Genomic DNA, 18,197 nt, shown 5'->3' on the forward strand with positions numbered 1-18,197 from the left:
CGTCATTACATTCACTGATGACTTCTCTAAGTATAGACATGTGTACTTGATGAAATACAAGTCCGAGACCTTCGAGAAATTTAGCGAATATAAGAATGAGGTAGAAAACCAAACTGGAAAGAGTATCAAAACTCTTTGATCGGATCGAGGAGGTGAGTACTTGAGTACAGAGTTCACCCAATTCTTTAAAGACTATGGGATCTTGTCTCAATGGACCCCTTTTTATACACCTCAGCTCAATGGTATAACGAAAAGGAAGAATCGCACGCTATTAGACATGATGCAGCTCATGATGAGTTTCACCGACCTACCTTGTCTCATTCTAGGGATACGCCCTAGAGTCCACAGCTTACCTTCTAAACAGAATTCCAACTAAATCGGTAGTGCCTACACCATATAAGATATAAAAAGGGAAGAAGCTCGATCTTAATGTTGTTAAGATTTAGAGTTGCCCTGCCTATGTTAGGAGACACAACCCCAACAAGTTGGAATCAAGGACAAAATGGTGCAAGTTCATGAGATACCCCAAGAAAACTTGTGGATATCATTTCTATCACCCCGAGGACCAAAAGGTCTTTGTTGCTAAGAGGACAGCGTTCCTTGAGAAGGAACACATTCTTAGTGAAAACAGTGACAACGTGAAAGAGTTGAACGAGGTAGGAGAACCTAACTCGAGCACCATTCTGTAGGCCGAGTCTATTCAGGTACCTAGCATACAAGTTCCAACTTTGCGTAGGTCCAACAGAATACCCCCCTCCTGAGAGATATGTGGGACATATCAGAGGAGAGGACATTGAGGATGTTGATCCTCAGACCTACGATAAGGCTATTACGAGTATAGACTCCAAGACGTGGCTAGAGGCCATAAGTTTCGAGATGGATTCTATGTACTCCAACATAGTTTAAAACCTATTTGATGCACCTGAGAGTATTGTACCCATTGGTTACAAGTGGATGTTCAAGAAGATCAGAGTAGATGGAAAGGTAGAGACCTATAAGACTAGGCTAGTAGCAAAAGGGCATCGTCAAAGTCAAAGTTTTGACAATAACGAAACCTTCTCACTCGTAGCCATGCTGAAATCCATCCGAATTCTGTTGACCATTACAGAACACCATAATTATGAGATCTGAAAGATGGACGTGAAAACCGCACTCCTCCATGGCAATCTCGAGGAGGAGGTGTATATGATACAGCCATAGGGATTCGTGTCCAAAGAAAGTCCAGATAAAGTGTGCAGATTGCTTAAATTCATCTATGAACTAAAGGAAGCTTTTCGAAGTTAAAACATAAAATTTGATAAGACAATCAAATCTTATAACTTCGTTGAGAACGAAGATGAGCTTTGTGTGTATAGAAAGGTAAGTGGGAGCGCTATCATCTTCTTGGTGTTATATGTGAATGACATCTTAATCATTGGGAATGATATAGGAATGCTCTCCACAGTTAAAACTTAGTTATCTAAAAACTTCTCTATGAAGGACTTAAGAGAAGCATCCTATATTTTAGGAATTCAGATCCATAGAAATAAATCTAAGAGGATACTTGGCTTGTCCCAATCCCAGTACATAGACATCATTATCAAAAAATTTGACATGAAAAATTCCAAAAAAGGCCTCATACCAATGAGACATGGAATATCACTTTTTAAGAATATGTTCCAAAAGACTTCTGAAGAAAGGGCACACATGGATAGGATACCCAATGCCTCTGCGATAAAATATATCATGTATGCTATGCTATATACCAAGCCTGATATAGCGTATGCTCTCACTGAATCAAAAAGAGTTTTGAGTCAGAAGAGGTTCTGACAGGTGCAACTCACAGCCAGCTCGGTTTTGGGCCTAAAGAGTCACATATATATAGTGGATGACGCGACGAATAGAGGATTGAATATGTGATATCCAATAAGCCCCTATTTTATTGAATCCGTTGAGTGACCCAATAAAAGTTTAAAGTGGATAATTGGATAGAGATCCAATTTCCATTAAGCTAGCAATTATTGGATGGAGATCCAATATCCAATATACTAGGGTAATTGAATGGCGATCCAATACCTACTAGAGCAAGATTCATTAGGGTTAGCAAAAAGAGCTCTCTATAAAAGGGATATGGGACTAAAAGGGTTACAAGGCTAGACCCCATAGTTGTCACCTCCAAGACTTCTCTCCATGATTCTTCCTCAACAGACTACCCCCCTCTCTGATGCGAGACGGCAGCAAGAAGGATTGCCTCTACTGCGTGGTGTGGTGTGCAAAAGTGAGAAAAGAACGCGTCATGAGAGGAGGTGTGTCGTCACCTCATTTGTCGTGTAGATCACCATTAGAGAGGAGAACACAAGATCACATTCATCCACAAACTGGGATCTGCAGATCAGGTATCTGCAAATCAGGAATATACAAGTTCCCTTAAGTGAGAGTGTCTCACGAATCTCATGTAATTTTCGATTTCACGAGTTTTTCGCTCCCTATCGTCGCACACGATTCAATATAAATCTGTTTTGAGGAAAATGATTTTTGTTCTATTTTTTCGTTGGGCATGCGATGGTCTCCAAGGTTTCCCAACAAGGAGGACCAGGATATGGAAGAGGAGAGAACAGGACAAGAGAGGGGAGCAGAGGAGAGAATAAGAAGAGGAAAGGGAAAGAGAAGAGAGAACAGGAGGGAAGAGAAAGGAAGAGAGAGAACAGAATGAAGAATACCAAAGGAGCAATAAAGCACATGTAGGAAGTGAAGAGGCGAGGGCTCGATACCTTGTTGCACAAGAAGTATATTCTTTTTTCTTTTTTTTGGCCTTTTATATAAGCACTATTGAGGGAACTCAAAAAACTCAATCCAACACATATGGGTCAAACAATTTTTACAACCTAAGCCCATCAGCAATCAGGTTCAGTAACTAGGCTAACTCCAAGCTGGATATAGGTTGCAAGATCGTGCAATTTTAAGGTCTAAATCATGTTTACAATACCCATGGGAATCATCAACAATCAGAGATATGTGTCAATCAAAGATAAAAACAACTTTAAGGTGTATCTGAGATCCAATAGAGATAGAAACTACTAAAGGCACTTCGGTGATCATTACAGATGATATTGCCCATTATAGAGCACAACAACGACAAGATTCCTTGTTTAAGGAAATAGTTTAGAGATTTGAACCCTATTTACTCACAAACTGCATCAATGTCCCAGGAGTTGGGACACCTAGAGGGATAAAACCAACCTCAATAACTATTAATAACTCCTATGTGGTAACTATCACTTTCATAGTTAAACAATCATAGAATTAGAAAAAAAATATTTACAAAAGGAATTCTCATAGAATAGGTGCATATTATGATGTCTTACAAAGAAAAGAGTTGCCAAACATTTTTCTCTAACATTAAAATCTTCAAAAGAGCAAATGTTTCATAACAAAACATGATTCCATCAAACGCGTTTCCAGTCCTTTTTAACTACTATGCACACATGCAATGAGCATACATGAAACGATGCTATGATAAGTCACATGTAATCACATTATCTTAATTTTGCATTATGAATCGGCGAAGTAATTCTCTTACCACATAGAGAAATTCTATCTTCAATGGAGACAAAGGTTAGAAATTAGAAGCATTGAGTTAATTAACACTAAGACCAAAAATAGAAATACAATTTGAGAATTGCTAAGAGATAAACTAAGGTTGTAATTACCATAGACGATTATGGAGTTTTTGTAAGCAAAAATTTTAAAAATCTTAGATCTGTTATTCTCCAAGAATAAGATTGATGATGACACTTTGAAAATAATGAAAATTTTATAGTTAAAGTAGGGAGAGCTGTTGGGCGATTTGTGTGATCATCATTTGTTCCTTCAAATTACAAGATAGTTGTATGCTTTATGAACCATCATGTTAGATATTGTTGGAAACAACACTCATGAAAGGTTAGTGTAGTCGAGATAATATTCTAGAAATAAAAATGTGTGGTTACTAGAAAAATATAGAATAAAAATGTTTTCATTTGCAAAAAAATTAATGTAGAATAGTGAATAACATAAGAAATTTTAATTTAAAATGACATGGACATGTTCAAAAAAAATCTACAACGTAAAGCCGAGATGAGAATGTTAGGAGGCTGTGTGGAATTCATGAAAATGATAGACTGCAATGTTTTCACTACAAACAATTTGATGTAGCTCCAATAAAGAATAAAACAAAAAAATTAAAATGGTATATACATGTTCAACAGAAATTTACATACGAAATTATTAAAGGAGCTACATTAGTTAAATTAGTAGAAGAAGAAAGGTAAAAGAAAGCCCAGTGGTGAAGATAATACACTTAATAGGGATAATACACTTAAAAAGAGATTTTGGAAAACAATAAAAAGAGATTTAACTACTATTGATTTAAATAGGGATAATACACTTATTCAAAGCTCAGTGGTGAAGATAGATTCATGCAAATGATCCAAAAATGGTGACGACTTGAGACATTAGAGGTGGTTGATATTATGTTCGCTTCTAATAATAAGCTAAATTGGCTCATGCAGTTGGATAAAACAATGTTTATCAATGATCAGGCCACTATTACTAAAAGATACATCTTTTTCAGGACCTCAGGCATAAAACATAAATCAGAATCAAGGAAGTCAAAATCAAAAAAAAAAAAAGCATTGCTTATCCAAACAAAATTATGCTAGGTGTCAGTTGAAAAATGTATACAAAGTCCATGTACTGAAACATTATTAATATATATATATATATATACATATATATTATTAAATATCATTAGCATGTGGAAAAGGACTATTAAGAAGAGATCTATGCAACAGTGTGTCGAAAATTTAACTAGCCAACCAAAAGTTCATAGCTATACCCACCAGTTTCTTGTTTAGCTTTACCAGAGTTTTGAATATATTTACCTATTTAAAGAAAGCATGCACAAAAAAGAAGAAAAAATCAAGGATGAGAATCAAGATGTAAAAGAATTCACATATACCATTACCTTTTTGTTGAGCAGGCAATTCTCCGTCTGATTTTTCACCCATCCTGGTAGTTCTAAACACTAAACCATCCAGTTTTGCTGACACCCAACTTGGCGCATCATTAAGCCATAATGCTTTCTGAGTCTCACTGTGCTTAAAATCTGGGAAGTTGGGGTGCAACTGCGTAGCAGGATGAGTAAATTATTAGTTATGACAAATTTCTTCGAAAGAGTGCTAAATGGCATAATATGATTGAAAAAGTAGCGACCGATCCTTTCTTCTTAGCCAGCCGATTATCCAACCAATTGTGTGGATTGAGAACAAGATCATCCCATAGGTTTTCAGCAGACTTCTCCATTTTCTTGACACTTTCTGAAGGAGACAATTTCTAGCATTAGGATTTGATCTGAGCGAGTTCCATTTGAAATTTACAACAGTCACTAAGAAAAACTACCAATATTTATGTCCTTTCTTGAGTTTTTTCTTAATCAAGTGAAAAATCAAATAAACATGAAAAAGGAAATTCTAAATTTATTCTTAAATATAGCGATTTAAATGACAAAACTTAATTCCCTAGTTTATTCAAAAAATCATTAACAAGAAGATGCATCCATGTAGAAGAGCATATCAACTCTTCTAATCCACAAGCATAGTTGATATGCAGCAGTAACATACTGTACAACTGAAAGGATATATTACATACTGTACAACTGTAAGGATATATTATGTATCGTAGCACCTTTATAGGATACTAAAATTCAATATAAGCATGATACTTCACATACAACCTTCTCAAAATCCTTGACCTTGAGCACTCCCACTGAAGAACTAGATCAAGTGGTGTTGTAGTCAATATATTACTTCAACCACACCCCTTCACATGATGCTCAGGTTACTTATTACTGATCCATGGTTCCACCATTCGGCACAGTCAAGAGGCACAACCTCCATTTGCAGAGGCTAAAATTATTTTGCGAGGTCATAAGCACCCACAACTTAATCAAGTCTTTCAAGAAGCAACGGAATCTTTATGTGACAACTGGTCTGACCAAATCAAGATGGGTATCATAAATTTCCACAAAAGGATCATCTTCCACAACAGATCTACATATTATAAGCTTTGTCTAATCCTGACACTAATTTCGAGGCAAGTGAACAACTTATGGACACATCTTTGTGTGTTTTTTGAACACCATGAACAACCCATTATAAAGACATAATGATGAATATTAATGACATCCCACAGTCCCAGTGGTGAAGGCACTAAGCATCAACATTTTGTTGATAATCATCAATATTGGGTGAATGCAACCTGAAATTGCCATGGGGGAGGCTCCCACAACTAGGTGTCAGAATGAAGGATACATTTACCATTTTGCTAGATTATCTGATGGGAAAACCTTATGGAAGCACAATCTATCCTCTGAATTTATTGTGGTCACAGAACCATAATGCATATCCTGCATTAGGATGACACTTTAAAAGAGGTTGCACATGGACTAGGTGTACCACCTTATATGCACTGCTAGGGTAGAGATCCATCCCTTTTTGCTAGATTATCTGATGAGAAGACCTTAGAGAAGCACAATCTATCCTCCAAAATCATTGTGGTTGTAGAACCATTATGCATATCCTACATTAGACTGACACAAGAAGAAAGATGGCACATGGACCAGGTGTACCACCTTATATGCACTGCTAGGGTAGAGTTCCATTAGGGATTCACTAATATGAAGATATCCAAGTACTTCCTCCATATAAATGACCAGTGATAGAACACTCAGATGTCCGAAGAACTTCATATGACATGTGAAGTTTTCATTGTTTTTAAACTTTGAAACATTAATAGATATCATATCATTTGTCTGATGTCGTCAATTACTACCTCAACCATGCCTACCAATACCAGTACTACCTACCAACGGATGATAACTTGGTTGTCATTCACAATGTCAGAACTACGTTATAACTAGATTTCTCAAGTACAACTCATTCAGTTAGTGAGGTATAGGAATACTTTATTGTTTTTTGTATACTTTCAATTTAAACACTTAAACAACCAACTTATTACATATGCTTCCTTCAAGGGTAACTATTTAAAGCCTATTTCACATTCAGTATTAACTGTCATGACAATATTATCAATGGATTCTTCATCAATATAATATAGATAACCAACCAACATACTTTACACACCTTGACCCACCTCCAATCTAGCATAACAAACCTTTTAATACTGGTAGCCATAGAACCTTTTAAGTACGTGCATATACAAGTTTTAGAACTATAGATTTGTAATGCATGTATCATGTACAAATTTCATGCACTTTTAAAAGTTCTATAGAGATGTTCTTGACATATAGTCTATCTTACGTTTTTAAAAATATATTCATTCGTTATCGAGTGCAAAAAACTAATAACAAGGTTTCATAGGGATCTATTGGGTCTGAGATCAGTATTAATTGGTTCAACTGGTACCAAACAATACCATGACTAGCAAAGATTCTAGTTTTGTCCATGAGATCAGTATTATATTTACCAATCCAAGCCAAGCATGTTCATGCAATATGACTTGATACAAAAAAACCACTCAACAACCAGCACCAAGTTGTGTAAAGGAGTAAGCCTACTGCCCGCTATAAAAATAAACCCGAGCTTCCTCTAAAGCACCATTTGTATCACTACCCATCGTCCATGGCATCACCTTGAGAATAAAAATACTCGCCTTTAATTGCAGCTGCCTCGTCCACATCACTTTCTTGACTAGCGAAGGGTTCGCCCTTGGGTGTCGCCACATTGGCCATGTCTTCTCCTTAGTTGACAACCTCCTTCCCTCCACCACAACCTGTAAGGCCCTCATCCTCAAGCATCATCGCCTAGTTCACAACCCAGTCGGCCAACAACCTGACCTCCCTCCACCATAAGTGTAGTTTTATCTCTCTACTCTTAAGGCTGTAGGCGTCTCCACTAGTAACCGCCAATACCAAACCATACTGACACTCGAATACATTAGGTATATCGGCATCATGCTGGTCTGAGACCACTGACTGATACTGATACTGATAAAGATTTTAATCCTTGGTATCCAAAAATAGAGATAATGGATCAATACTTCAAAGTTTGCTACATACATCTCTTCTCCGACATGTTATGTACAAGAAAAGGAACTACCAATGTTAATTTTTTTATTATAATGGCATTAGTGAGGCCCTTCGAGTTGTTTATCTTTTAGTATCAAAAGATCAACTATCACATTTTCATCTTTCTAAATATGCATGGAAGTTGTCATATATTGGATTCCTCAACAATATTTAAGGTTTATTACACCACATGGAAACTCAATCTTGTAACACAATAACTCTTCAAGCCCAGGTTTAGTTATTTTATACTTAAGGGCATAAGCTTACTATTTAAATATTTTTGGAATCTACTTAGATTTGAGTATATGATTCAATAAGATCCATTTTTCTTTTGGTTTGTCTAAACTTCAAGTATTCAATAAACATATGCTATCAATAAAAGACATTTTCTTTTGGTTTGTCTAAACTTCATTTATTCATTAAACCTATTAGATTCAATTCATTTTCTACAAGTAGAATAGAAGCTATGGAATGTGTGCTTTCCAATAAAAACCCCAAAACATTTGTTGGGCCTCTAACCAGTAGGAGATAGCAACCATGAGAATAGATGAAGAAAATTATAAAAAAAGGTTACAGCATGACCACACGAATGACCATTTGAAAACAAAATGTTACTTACTATGGTTATTGAAAACAATGGCCATATGTTGTCTTTGATGCCCATCCCAGTGTCGTTTTCCTGTTTTAAACAGAAAACTAAATATATAATATGACATTATAATGTTATGTTCATAATGCAATTTTGATAAACATGGAATCCACATCCAAATTAAGTTGAAGTAAATGCTTGTACAAAAATGTTTCTAATAAAACATTAATGACTTGTCCTACACAAACTAACCAGGTGTCTGAATGGAGCTTATTAGGAGGATATCATGAACATTTGATGTTAAAGAGGACCCATCTCTAGTAAAGAGGCACTTGAAACAAGCATATGATGTTGCAAAGCAAGGACACCATCTCTATAAAGACAACGGTCCAATGCTTGTAAACATAATAACTTGTTAATTGAACCCATATCACAAACTTGAGCTGTAGAGTCGTTGATCTCATTTTTGTAGTTAGTCATGAGATCTACACAGAGGCTATACAGAAGAATCTCCTTTCTTCACAAGATCTACACAAAGGCATCTTCCATTTAGACAGTAGATAAGATTTTTTACCCTTGAAAACATTTTGGATAATTTATTATTTAAGAGGCAAGCCTTGGCAACATGATAAATTGCTGCTTTGCAACATGATGACTGGAGTTCAAGATGTGAAAACTTCCTCTTCACTCACAAGAGTAAAGCCTTCTACACTAACTCTACTTAGACTGCATTGGCAAATCTTTGATTACTTGCAAAGCAGCACAATACAGGATGAAGACATATAAAAATAGAAAATATGACTAATGCCATGTGGCCAAGAAAAAAAATTTCATTTATAAAAAATCAAAAATCAATATTTTTTAAATTTTTCCAAAGATGTATTTTATTTAATAAAAAGTACTTGTTAGTGATTCACTCACAATACTCTTTAAAAGGAAAAAATAAAGACAAATTATAGATAAGTTTAGTTTATATAGGTTGCATTTGGGAACATATTTGAAATGTTAATTGAGGGCTCAATGAATATTTTAAATGTGAATTGGTATTTAATAAATTCTTTCCAAATCGCATCAGGCCTGGATGCTACATTGGAAATGCTCAAAATTTTAGCGCTATCTTAGGGTAGCATCAGCAATTCAACATTTGTAGGGTGTAATATAATTTTTTAAATTCTGAAAATATCTTATGAGTTTATCTAAAATTACAAGATTGCCAAAATGATTTAATGAGAAACTAATATGATTTATATTTTTTATAGGTCAAAATTTATTTATTTATTTTTAAAGATTATTTTATATTTATTTATACTATTATATTTTTATTTATTATATATTTGGGCCATATGAAATTTTTATAATATTTTATTTAATTATTTATTTATTTTTAATTTAAATAAAAAAAATATGTATTCACTTTTGAATAAATATTAAAAATATTAGAAGGGTCAATTTGCCATAAAAAATTTGATGGGCTTTTAAAATACAATTTTACCAAACAAAACCTATGTCAATTCACATTTAAAATACAATTTTTATATATTGTTTATCAAGCACTCAAAGCATTCCACAACTACACATTCATTCAAGCTCTTTCTTTAATCGCACATTAAAAATAGAAATGTATTCCCAAACATAGCCATAATAGTTTTAGCTCATTAGGCTCTTTTCCAAAGCAACTTTTATTAAGTCTTTCCTTGAAAAATCTTGTTCAATCTTATAATGATTGAAATATCGTACCGTATCGGAGTTTCGACATTCGCTCGGTACGGTACGATACTGTATACCGAGCGGTATACCATTCGATATACCACTCAATGTGTGTATATATATATATATATATATATATATATATATATAATTTGACAATGTCGCCTCTCTCTTCTCTCAACGAGATGACATCGCCTTTTCCTTCTCCCACGCATGGGGACGTCGTCTTTTATAAATATATATATATATATATATATATATATATTCCATCCGGTAATGGGCGGCCCGTGTACCAGTCAGCTGACGGACTAATACGTATCGCCCAGTATTATTCAAAACTACATACCTAGTATCTTGTAAATGGTGCAATTCGCCTCCTTTCAACCACTAGTCACTTCACCATCCAGATACCTATCAAAAAATAATGGACACAACTCAAACAAAAGAGTCAACCTACTAAAATTTATCCTCCTCTTGGTTGCCCAACATCACACTCATGATCATTTGAAGTACTTTAATAGTTTAATAGGTTCTTTTTCTTGATCTTGAGCACTTGATGAATTAATATGTTCAAAACTAACATGCAGAGCCCATTGTCACATAAATGCCCTCAACTCAATGCCATTCTTTTCAGCAATTTACTCTAAGTTAAAAGAATCCTGTATGCAAGCAGGGAATGAGAATGGATGTCCAAATGTGTCAAAATTCAAATTGTGACTCATTGCTCATCTATTCTCCCTTCTCTGTATTCCTCTTTCTAATCTCTCTGTCAAATACGAGGGGGAGCTGAAGAGAAGAGAAGCAGAAAACAATGATAATTTGATGTAACCAATCCCAAAAGATATAATATTCAATGATCATACAGCAAATAATACTTGTAACGAGACTCCTTTAGAACTTAAAACCCCCAAGTAAACTAGGAAGATGTTAGGACCCTTTTTATGAGCTTTTGAATAATGTTTATTGAGTCTGTTTAGTCCAGTTGTTTATTGAGTCGGTTTGGTTCAGTTAGAGTCAAGTAGAGGTTTATTTAATATTTATTTATTATTAGAGTTCAAGTCCTGATGGACTTTGGGGGGAACTTTATAAACAAGGATGTAACTGCTTCTTTTCGGTAATCTATGAAAAATATTATTCTGTCTTTTGACAAACCCTAGGAGGCTGATCCCCTCGAAGTGATCAAGGAGGGCCGATCCCCTCGAAGCGATCAAGGAGGTCGATCCCCTCGAAGTGATCATTATCATCCCCATTTCTCCCCTTTCTTTGACGATAAGGCTTTAGGGTCTTATCATTCGGTATCAGAGCGGCAATCCTTAGCGTTCTCGCTGCCGTAGCTATAAAAAAAAAAAAAGGAAAGAAAGAAAGACAGAAGAAGCAACAGCAACCGCAGCCACGCACCCCTGCTTCCTGCTCGGCGACCACCGTCGCCGTTGCTCCCCGGCCAACGCCCACCGCTGCCGCTGTGCCACGGCCAGCAACCTTCTCACCTCGCCTCCTCGCTACCCGCATCTCGCTCGAGCGAGAAGGGCCACGGTCGCTGTTTCCCAGCCAGCGGACCACCCATCGCCGCTTCTACCGTCGACGACGCTGCCCTAGCCGCACCGCCATTGCTGCCTTCCCTTGGTTGCAGCTTCGGTCGTGCGATCTGTCGGCGTCGCTGTTTCTGTGGTGCGATAGAAACAGAGCAGCCGTCGATCCCTCTGCTACCGCAGGCGCCGATTGCCTCTACCGCCGGCGTTGTTTCTCGGCCACTTCAACGCCACCCCTCTCCTTCGTTGTCGAGCCACCACCGTTGCCAGGCACCGTGCGACGACCACTGCACGCCTCCCAGCAGTCGATCCCCCTTGCTCTGCATCTTTTGTAATCGAAACAGGGCAATCACGGCAACTCACATTTGTTGCCCTTGTTTCCAGCCGCCGTCGTCGCCTCGAGCGTCGTCGCCGTCGCCTTCCAGCCGCTGCTCCCCCGTGCGACGACTGCCGCTCGCCTCCCAGCCGCTGCTCCCGCTCGCTTCCCAATCGTTGCTTCCCCTTGCTCTGCATCGATCGTGACCGAAACAGGGCAGTTACCACCGTCGCAGTCGCGGGTCCCCTTGCTGCCGCAATCGCGGATCCCCTTGCTGCTGCGAACGTCGGTTGCCACCACCACCGCCACTGCTGCCCCGCCAGCGACGTTGTCGCTCGCCGCCCAGCCTGCCACGACCCTCGCTACCTCCTTCTCCACCACCGCCGCTGCGCTCCGGCCAGCAACGACTGCTGCTGCCAGCCACCGCAGCCTTCACCTCAACCCCCTCGATCTGCACCGTTGCTGGAGCCCCCTTGCTCTGCATCGTTGCCGCAGCCACCGGTTGCCACCACTGCAGCCTCAATCCCGGCCGCTTCAACGCCACCTCCCTCTTGTTCTGCCTCCGTTGCTGTAGTTGTCGATTGCCATCACCGCAGCCTCAACACGACTGCTCGGCGATTGCTTCCTTGGGTCACAACAATCGCACCCGTCGCCTTTCAGCCTTGGTGCTCTCATCTCACGTAGTGACACAAACACAGGGTAGCTACTCTTCCTCTAACGCAGCGACCGCAGCACTGCCCTTGGCGTCCACCTCCTCGACAACTTCGCATTGATAGTGTTGATGCCCTTGACCGACACCAAAAACAGGAGTTGAGATTACAAATTTGCAGTCTTACGCAATGGCCACTGATAACTCGGTGAAAGCACAAATGGAAGCATTAGAAATCAGAATTGAGAACCGACTGCAAGAAACACTTAATGATTTCAAAAAGAGCCTACTGGAGAGCCTCAGCAAATTTCAACAAACTGGGGGCTCAAGTTCTACGTTGCACAGATCTAAAAATACAAGAAAAGGACCCCAAGATTATGACACAAATTACTCACACATGAAAGTGGAATTTCCAAGATGGAAAGATGAAGATCCAACCAATTGGATCTCTAAAGTAGAAATTTTTTTCCGTTTTCACAGAACCCCAGAAGAATCCAAGGTAGAAGTGGCCTCAATCCAGCTCGAGGGAGATGCACTCCAATGGTACGATTGGTATGAAACTTTCCACGGAGTTCCTTCGTGGGAGCAGTTCAAAAGAGGGCTTCTTGTTCGCTTTGGCCCATCCGAATATGAGAATGTTGATTGCCAACTCGCCAAAATTCATCAGACTTCTACAGTGTTAGAATATCAGAGTAGGTTTGAAAGATTGTCAAATCAAGCTAGAGATTGGTCGGACCGACAACTTCTGGATACATTTATTGAAGGGTTTATTCCAGAGATCCGGTATCAAGTTAAGGCTCGTCAACCCCGTACTATGATAGCTGCGATCTCATTTGCAAATCTACATGAGAAAAAAATTAACAAGGAAAGATCAGCAAGGGGTTTGTATTATGATGAAAAATGGAGTATGGAGCACCAATGTAAACAAGGGCAACATATGATGATTGAGCCAATTGGAGAGGAACCGAAAGCAGAAGAGTTGGACTCTGATTATGAAGGTGTAAAAACTGATGAAGATATTGAAGTCATCACACATACAGTGCATGCATTGGCTAGCTATGCTAACCCATAAATTATGAAAATCAAAGGAACTTTGAAGCATCAGCCTGTCACTATGTTGATTGATACGTGCAGCACAAATAATTTTATGGACAGGAAAGTTGCAGCCCGATTAGCTTACCGCATTGAAGGCTGTGACAGATTCGAAGTAAAGATTACTGATGGACGGATTTTAACTTGTGATAGCAAAGGCCAGGAGTTTCTTGCAATGATTACTACACTAAAAGATCAACCTGTTGCTTACACTGTCAAAAAGTGGAGACCATAATCACTTGATCAACGGGTTGTGATGCGTTGCAGATAGCCTATGATTGAAGTGCTGAAAGAGAAGCTCCCCGAGATTGATGCTGCTCAGCCTTGAGGACAAGGCTGATTTGAAGAGGGAGGAATTGTTAGGACCCTTTTTATGAGCTTTTGAATAATGTTTATTGAGTCTGTTTAGTCCAGTTGTTTATTGAGTCAGTTTGGTTCAATTAGAATCAAGTAAAGGTTTATTTAATATTTATTTATTATTAGAGTTCAAGTCCTGATGGACTTTGGGTGGAACTCTATAAATAGGGATGTAACTGCTTCTTTTCAGTAATCTATGAAAAATACTATTGTGTCTTTTGACAAACCCTAGGAGGCTGATCCCCTCGAAGCGATCAAGGAGGCCGATCCCCTCGAAGTGATCATTATCATCCCCATTTCTCCCCTTTCTTCGACGATAAGACTTTAGGGTCTTATCAGAAGACTTAATAAAAAACTTTCCTTTTCCATGAAATATCATAATTCCATAAAAACTAGCAAAAAGTCTTCCAGATCTCGCCAAATAATGCAGTATAGGGCCATAATAGGAGATTGGAGAGGAAGAGATGAAGAGAGGAAAAAACATTGACATATTACCACAATTCACCTCAGAAGTTACTCAAATTTCATTGATTACCTCATCTTAACCCCAAATAAACTACAATGATTTATGAAAGAAAATAGTTTCCTTTTATGGAAATATCATAATTCCTCAAAACCACAGCAAAAGACTCCTCTCGGTCCATCCAAATATTATTAAACACTTTTTTTAATTACACTAGACAAAAAATTATGATTCTCTAACAATGATATCACCCAATAATAGAATCCTAAAACATTAGGACAGAAGAAAGAAAAATAAACGAGAAAATCTGAACAAAATTCCAAGAAAGTAGTAAAAACTCTGATATAAACCTAAACTCTACGGTCTACTCAATATAAGCTAAATAGGATTCAGTTCGGTGGCCTCGCCTAAACCAGACTAATGACCATCATGCATCAAGTATTGAGTAAAGAAATCTACAACAATGATCTTACAGCTGAATATGAACCAAAAATGCAAAAAGAAAAGTCAATGTTTAAACTTGTATAATTAACAATGACAGTATAAAAAATCAAGATGTCCAACATCAAAAGAAATTAACTCCAAACAATAAAATTGAGACAAAAAAAGAAAAATTCATAGAAGCAAGGCAAAGAATCACTTGGATTTTGCCAATTCATGAATGAGATTCCATGCATCAGATAGAAAGTGGGAGTACACATGAAAAGCACAAAAAAAAACTTCCAACGATTTAAAGTCTTTCACACTTCCAAACAGTATCATGCATGCTGCCCATGTATATGGTCACATGACCAGCATAAGCAACCCAAAGGGGCCTTAGTAGACTTGCTAACCTTGCCATGCAAATCAATAACTCGCAAGACCTACCAAAGGAAGGAAAACTATGCATTCCCGTACCAAAGCAATGATGAATTAGTTCTAGTCATGTGCTAATCATCTAAAAAAGGCATTATATTTATTGTTGATCGCAAGCATAATAACAGGAAGCAAGACAAATAAGAAGCTTAAAGAAAAGCCTAACAAAGCTAAGTTTGAAATAAAATTTATCTTTTTACAAACTTATAAAAAAAGGTATTCCTAGCATGAATTTGAAATCACATACTGGAAATGTAGAAGCATTGATCCAAAACACAGGTATTCTCCCAATCTTATGATAGCAACAAAAAATTATTCATAAAGAAAAACAAAAAAGTCAGAAACTGATACATGAATACAGCCAATTAAAGCAAAATTTATCAAAAGCTATAAATTATGCATTAAATAAAAAAATTACCCAAATCCAAAGATGGTTCATCTTTCTCATTTATGTTGTCATCAGCCTTATCTGAATACTTGCTTTGGACAAAATTTAAGCTATGAGCTAGCACCTATGGCATTCATGACAAAACTTTAGTTACCTTGTAGACTTATCTGAATCCTTGTGTAGAAAAATGTATGAGAAACAAGTGGAGATGACAGACGTACAAAGCCTACTAGATATAACTATGGTAGTGAAGTCTAAAATTAGAATATTTAGTAAAACTGAATGACATGAGCATAACTTTCAGAAACAAATAAAATTATTGGAAATTCAAGTGCAAACAAAGTTACAAAGGCATATCAACAACAGGCTTTTATTTCCAACAGCTTGGGTCGACTATGGTGACCCTTTGCTCATTTAATTCCACAAAGAAACACACTCCAAGAATCCTGCTACCATTATATTCTTACCTAACTTTCCAACGAGAAACTAAAATAGAAATTGAATTTGATTTCACATATAGTGGAATGAAATGAATGCAAAGGAAAAGAACTTTCCAAAGTGACCTTAATCTGAAACCTGTAGCCCATTGTTATGCACAAGATAATTAGTTCTTCTGTCCCTCTACTTGTTCGATTTTTTATCCCTTTATTTGTTCAATTTCTTAATTCATGTGTCTCTACATGCTTCCTTTCATTTTCTGCAATGACACATTTTTAGTTTTACCAACAACAGAAACATAATTACTTTTGGAAGAAAACACCCTCAATTTTTTTTAGAATGTTAACTGAGGATTTGCATAAGATGTTATTTGTGTTGGAAGCCAAAGTTCTTGTTTTTCATAAATGTATTTATCATCACATCTAAGGAGTCTACATAATATTTTAGCAAAATAGAGTTGGTTGAGGGCCATAAGTTTGTGAATTTTCTTAGATGTCTGTTGTTTATGCAGGAAATCAGACCTCTAGTAGTTTGCTTGTTGCATTGCATGTCACGGGTCTAAGGGCTACTAGATAATTCCCATCTTGGTTGAGGGCCATATATGTTTACTTACTTTTCTTTGATGGTGAGGGGATTTATAATTTATGTCAAAGTTTATGAATCATATGGAATATATCTGTCCAAAAGATCTTCTACCAAATTGAAGGCAGGTAATACCCTGGTAAAAAGGCATTGGTCAAGGACCACATAATAAAAAGTCAGTATCACACTAAACAAAAGGCTATAAACCATGAAAAGAACAAATGAGAAGAAATACCCACTACAATAAGCACTCAGTATGAAAAGCAGGAGTAACTAAGTTGGTAAGCAGTGCAAGAGTTGTTCTGCATAACTACAGAAACAACATAAAGTTTAAAATGTGCAAATGAAAACATCTCAACTAGGCCAGTCAACATGACATGTGAAAGAAATAGTTTTAAGGAGGGTGTAAAATGTTGCATTTGCTTGTTTGGATTGATAAGGTGACAATATCAAATATAAGCTCATTTTTATATATAAGGTTTGAGATAGACCTGACCTCGGTTCTGGAACTGGCAGTTCTGGTTCCTAAATTTTGGGAACCAAAACCGAACCATATAGGGGTCAGTTCCAATTCGAACCGACTTTATTATTTTCTATAAAAATTAATTTAAAATCAGAAAAAATCACACATATTTTAATTGTGAACCATTGGTTTGAATTGGAACTGGAACCAGCGATTTCGGTTCAAGAACTACCGCCTTTGGTTCTCAAAAACTAGGAACTGTAATTGAACTACCCAGGTCCGGTCCCGGTTCAGTTTGAAACCGACGAACCAACTGGCCGATTCGGTTCTGGTTCCAACTAGGTTCTAGCCTCGTTCGGAACTGTTGTGAAGGTTAGTTTGAGAAAATAAAAATTTTCTTTCAAATGAAGTAGGAATGGATTTATGTTATCCATGCAATTAGACCTTTGGGATTATATGTCATGGGGAATTAAAGCAAGCAACTTTATACAGGTAGAGGTATTTTAATCGCATCAAAAATCAGGATATTTCCTCCCATCAATAGTCATCATCTTAGCATTTAATAAGCAAGATGTTGCTTATTAAATAAACATCATAAAAAATTGATGTTAAAAAATTCATAGTAAAAATTCATAGATAAGATGGTAAAAAATTGGCAAGTAATT

The 18,197-nt window shown here is 37.1% G+C and overlaps 1 protein-coding gene across 2 annotated transcripts in view; it reads right to left on the reverse strand.

Annotated features, from left to right (window-relative positions):
• Positions 1 to 18,197, reverse strand: part of LOC135674158 (protein OSB3, chloroplastic/mitochondrial-like) — a 30,532-nt gene that overhangs the window by 6,728 nt on the left and 5,607 nt on the right. The window contains exons 3-6 of one of the 2 annotated variants that reach the window (XM_065183698.1): positions 16,080 to 16,173; positions 8,724 to 8,783; positions 5,233 to 5,336; positions 4,985 to 5,144 (exon numbers count right to left, since the gene is read on the reverse strand). In XM_065183698.1, coding sequence (XP_065039770.1) covers positions 4,985 to 5,144; positions 5,233 to 5,336; positions 8,724 to 8,783; positions 16,080 to 16,173 — 418 coding nt within the window. The remainder of the gene's footprint in view (positions 1 to 4,984; positions 5,145 to 5,232; positions 5,337 to 8,723; positions 8,784 to 16,079; positions 16,174 to 18,197) is intronic. The other variant, XM_065183699.1, reaches the window with a different exon arrangement.

This window comes from Musa acuminata, chromosome BXJ1-5 (assembly GCF_036884655.1).
Source record: "Musa acuminata AAA Group cultivar baxijiao chromosome BXJ1-5, Cavendish_Baxijiao_AAA, whole genome shotgun sequence".
In the NCBI taxonomy this organism is placed as follows: domain Eukaryota; kingdom Viridiplantae; phylum Streptophyta; class Magnoliopsida; order Zingiberales; family Musaceae; genus Musa; species Musa acuminata.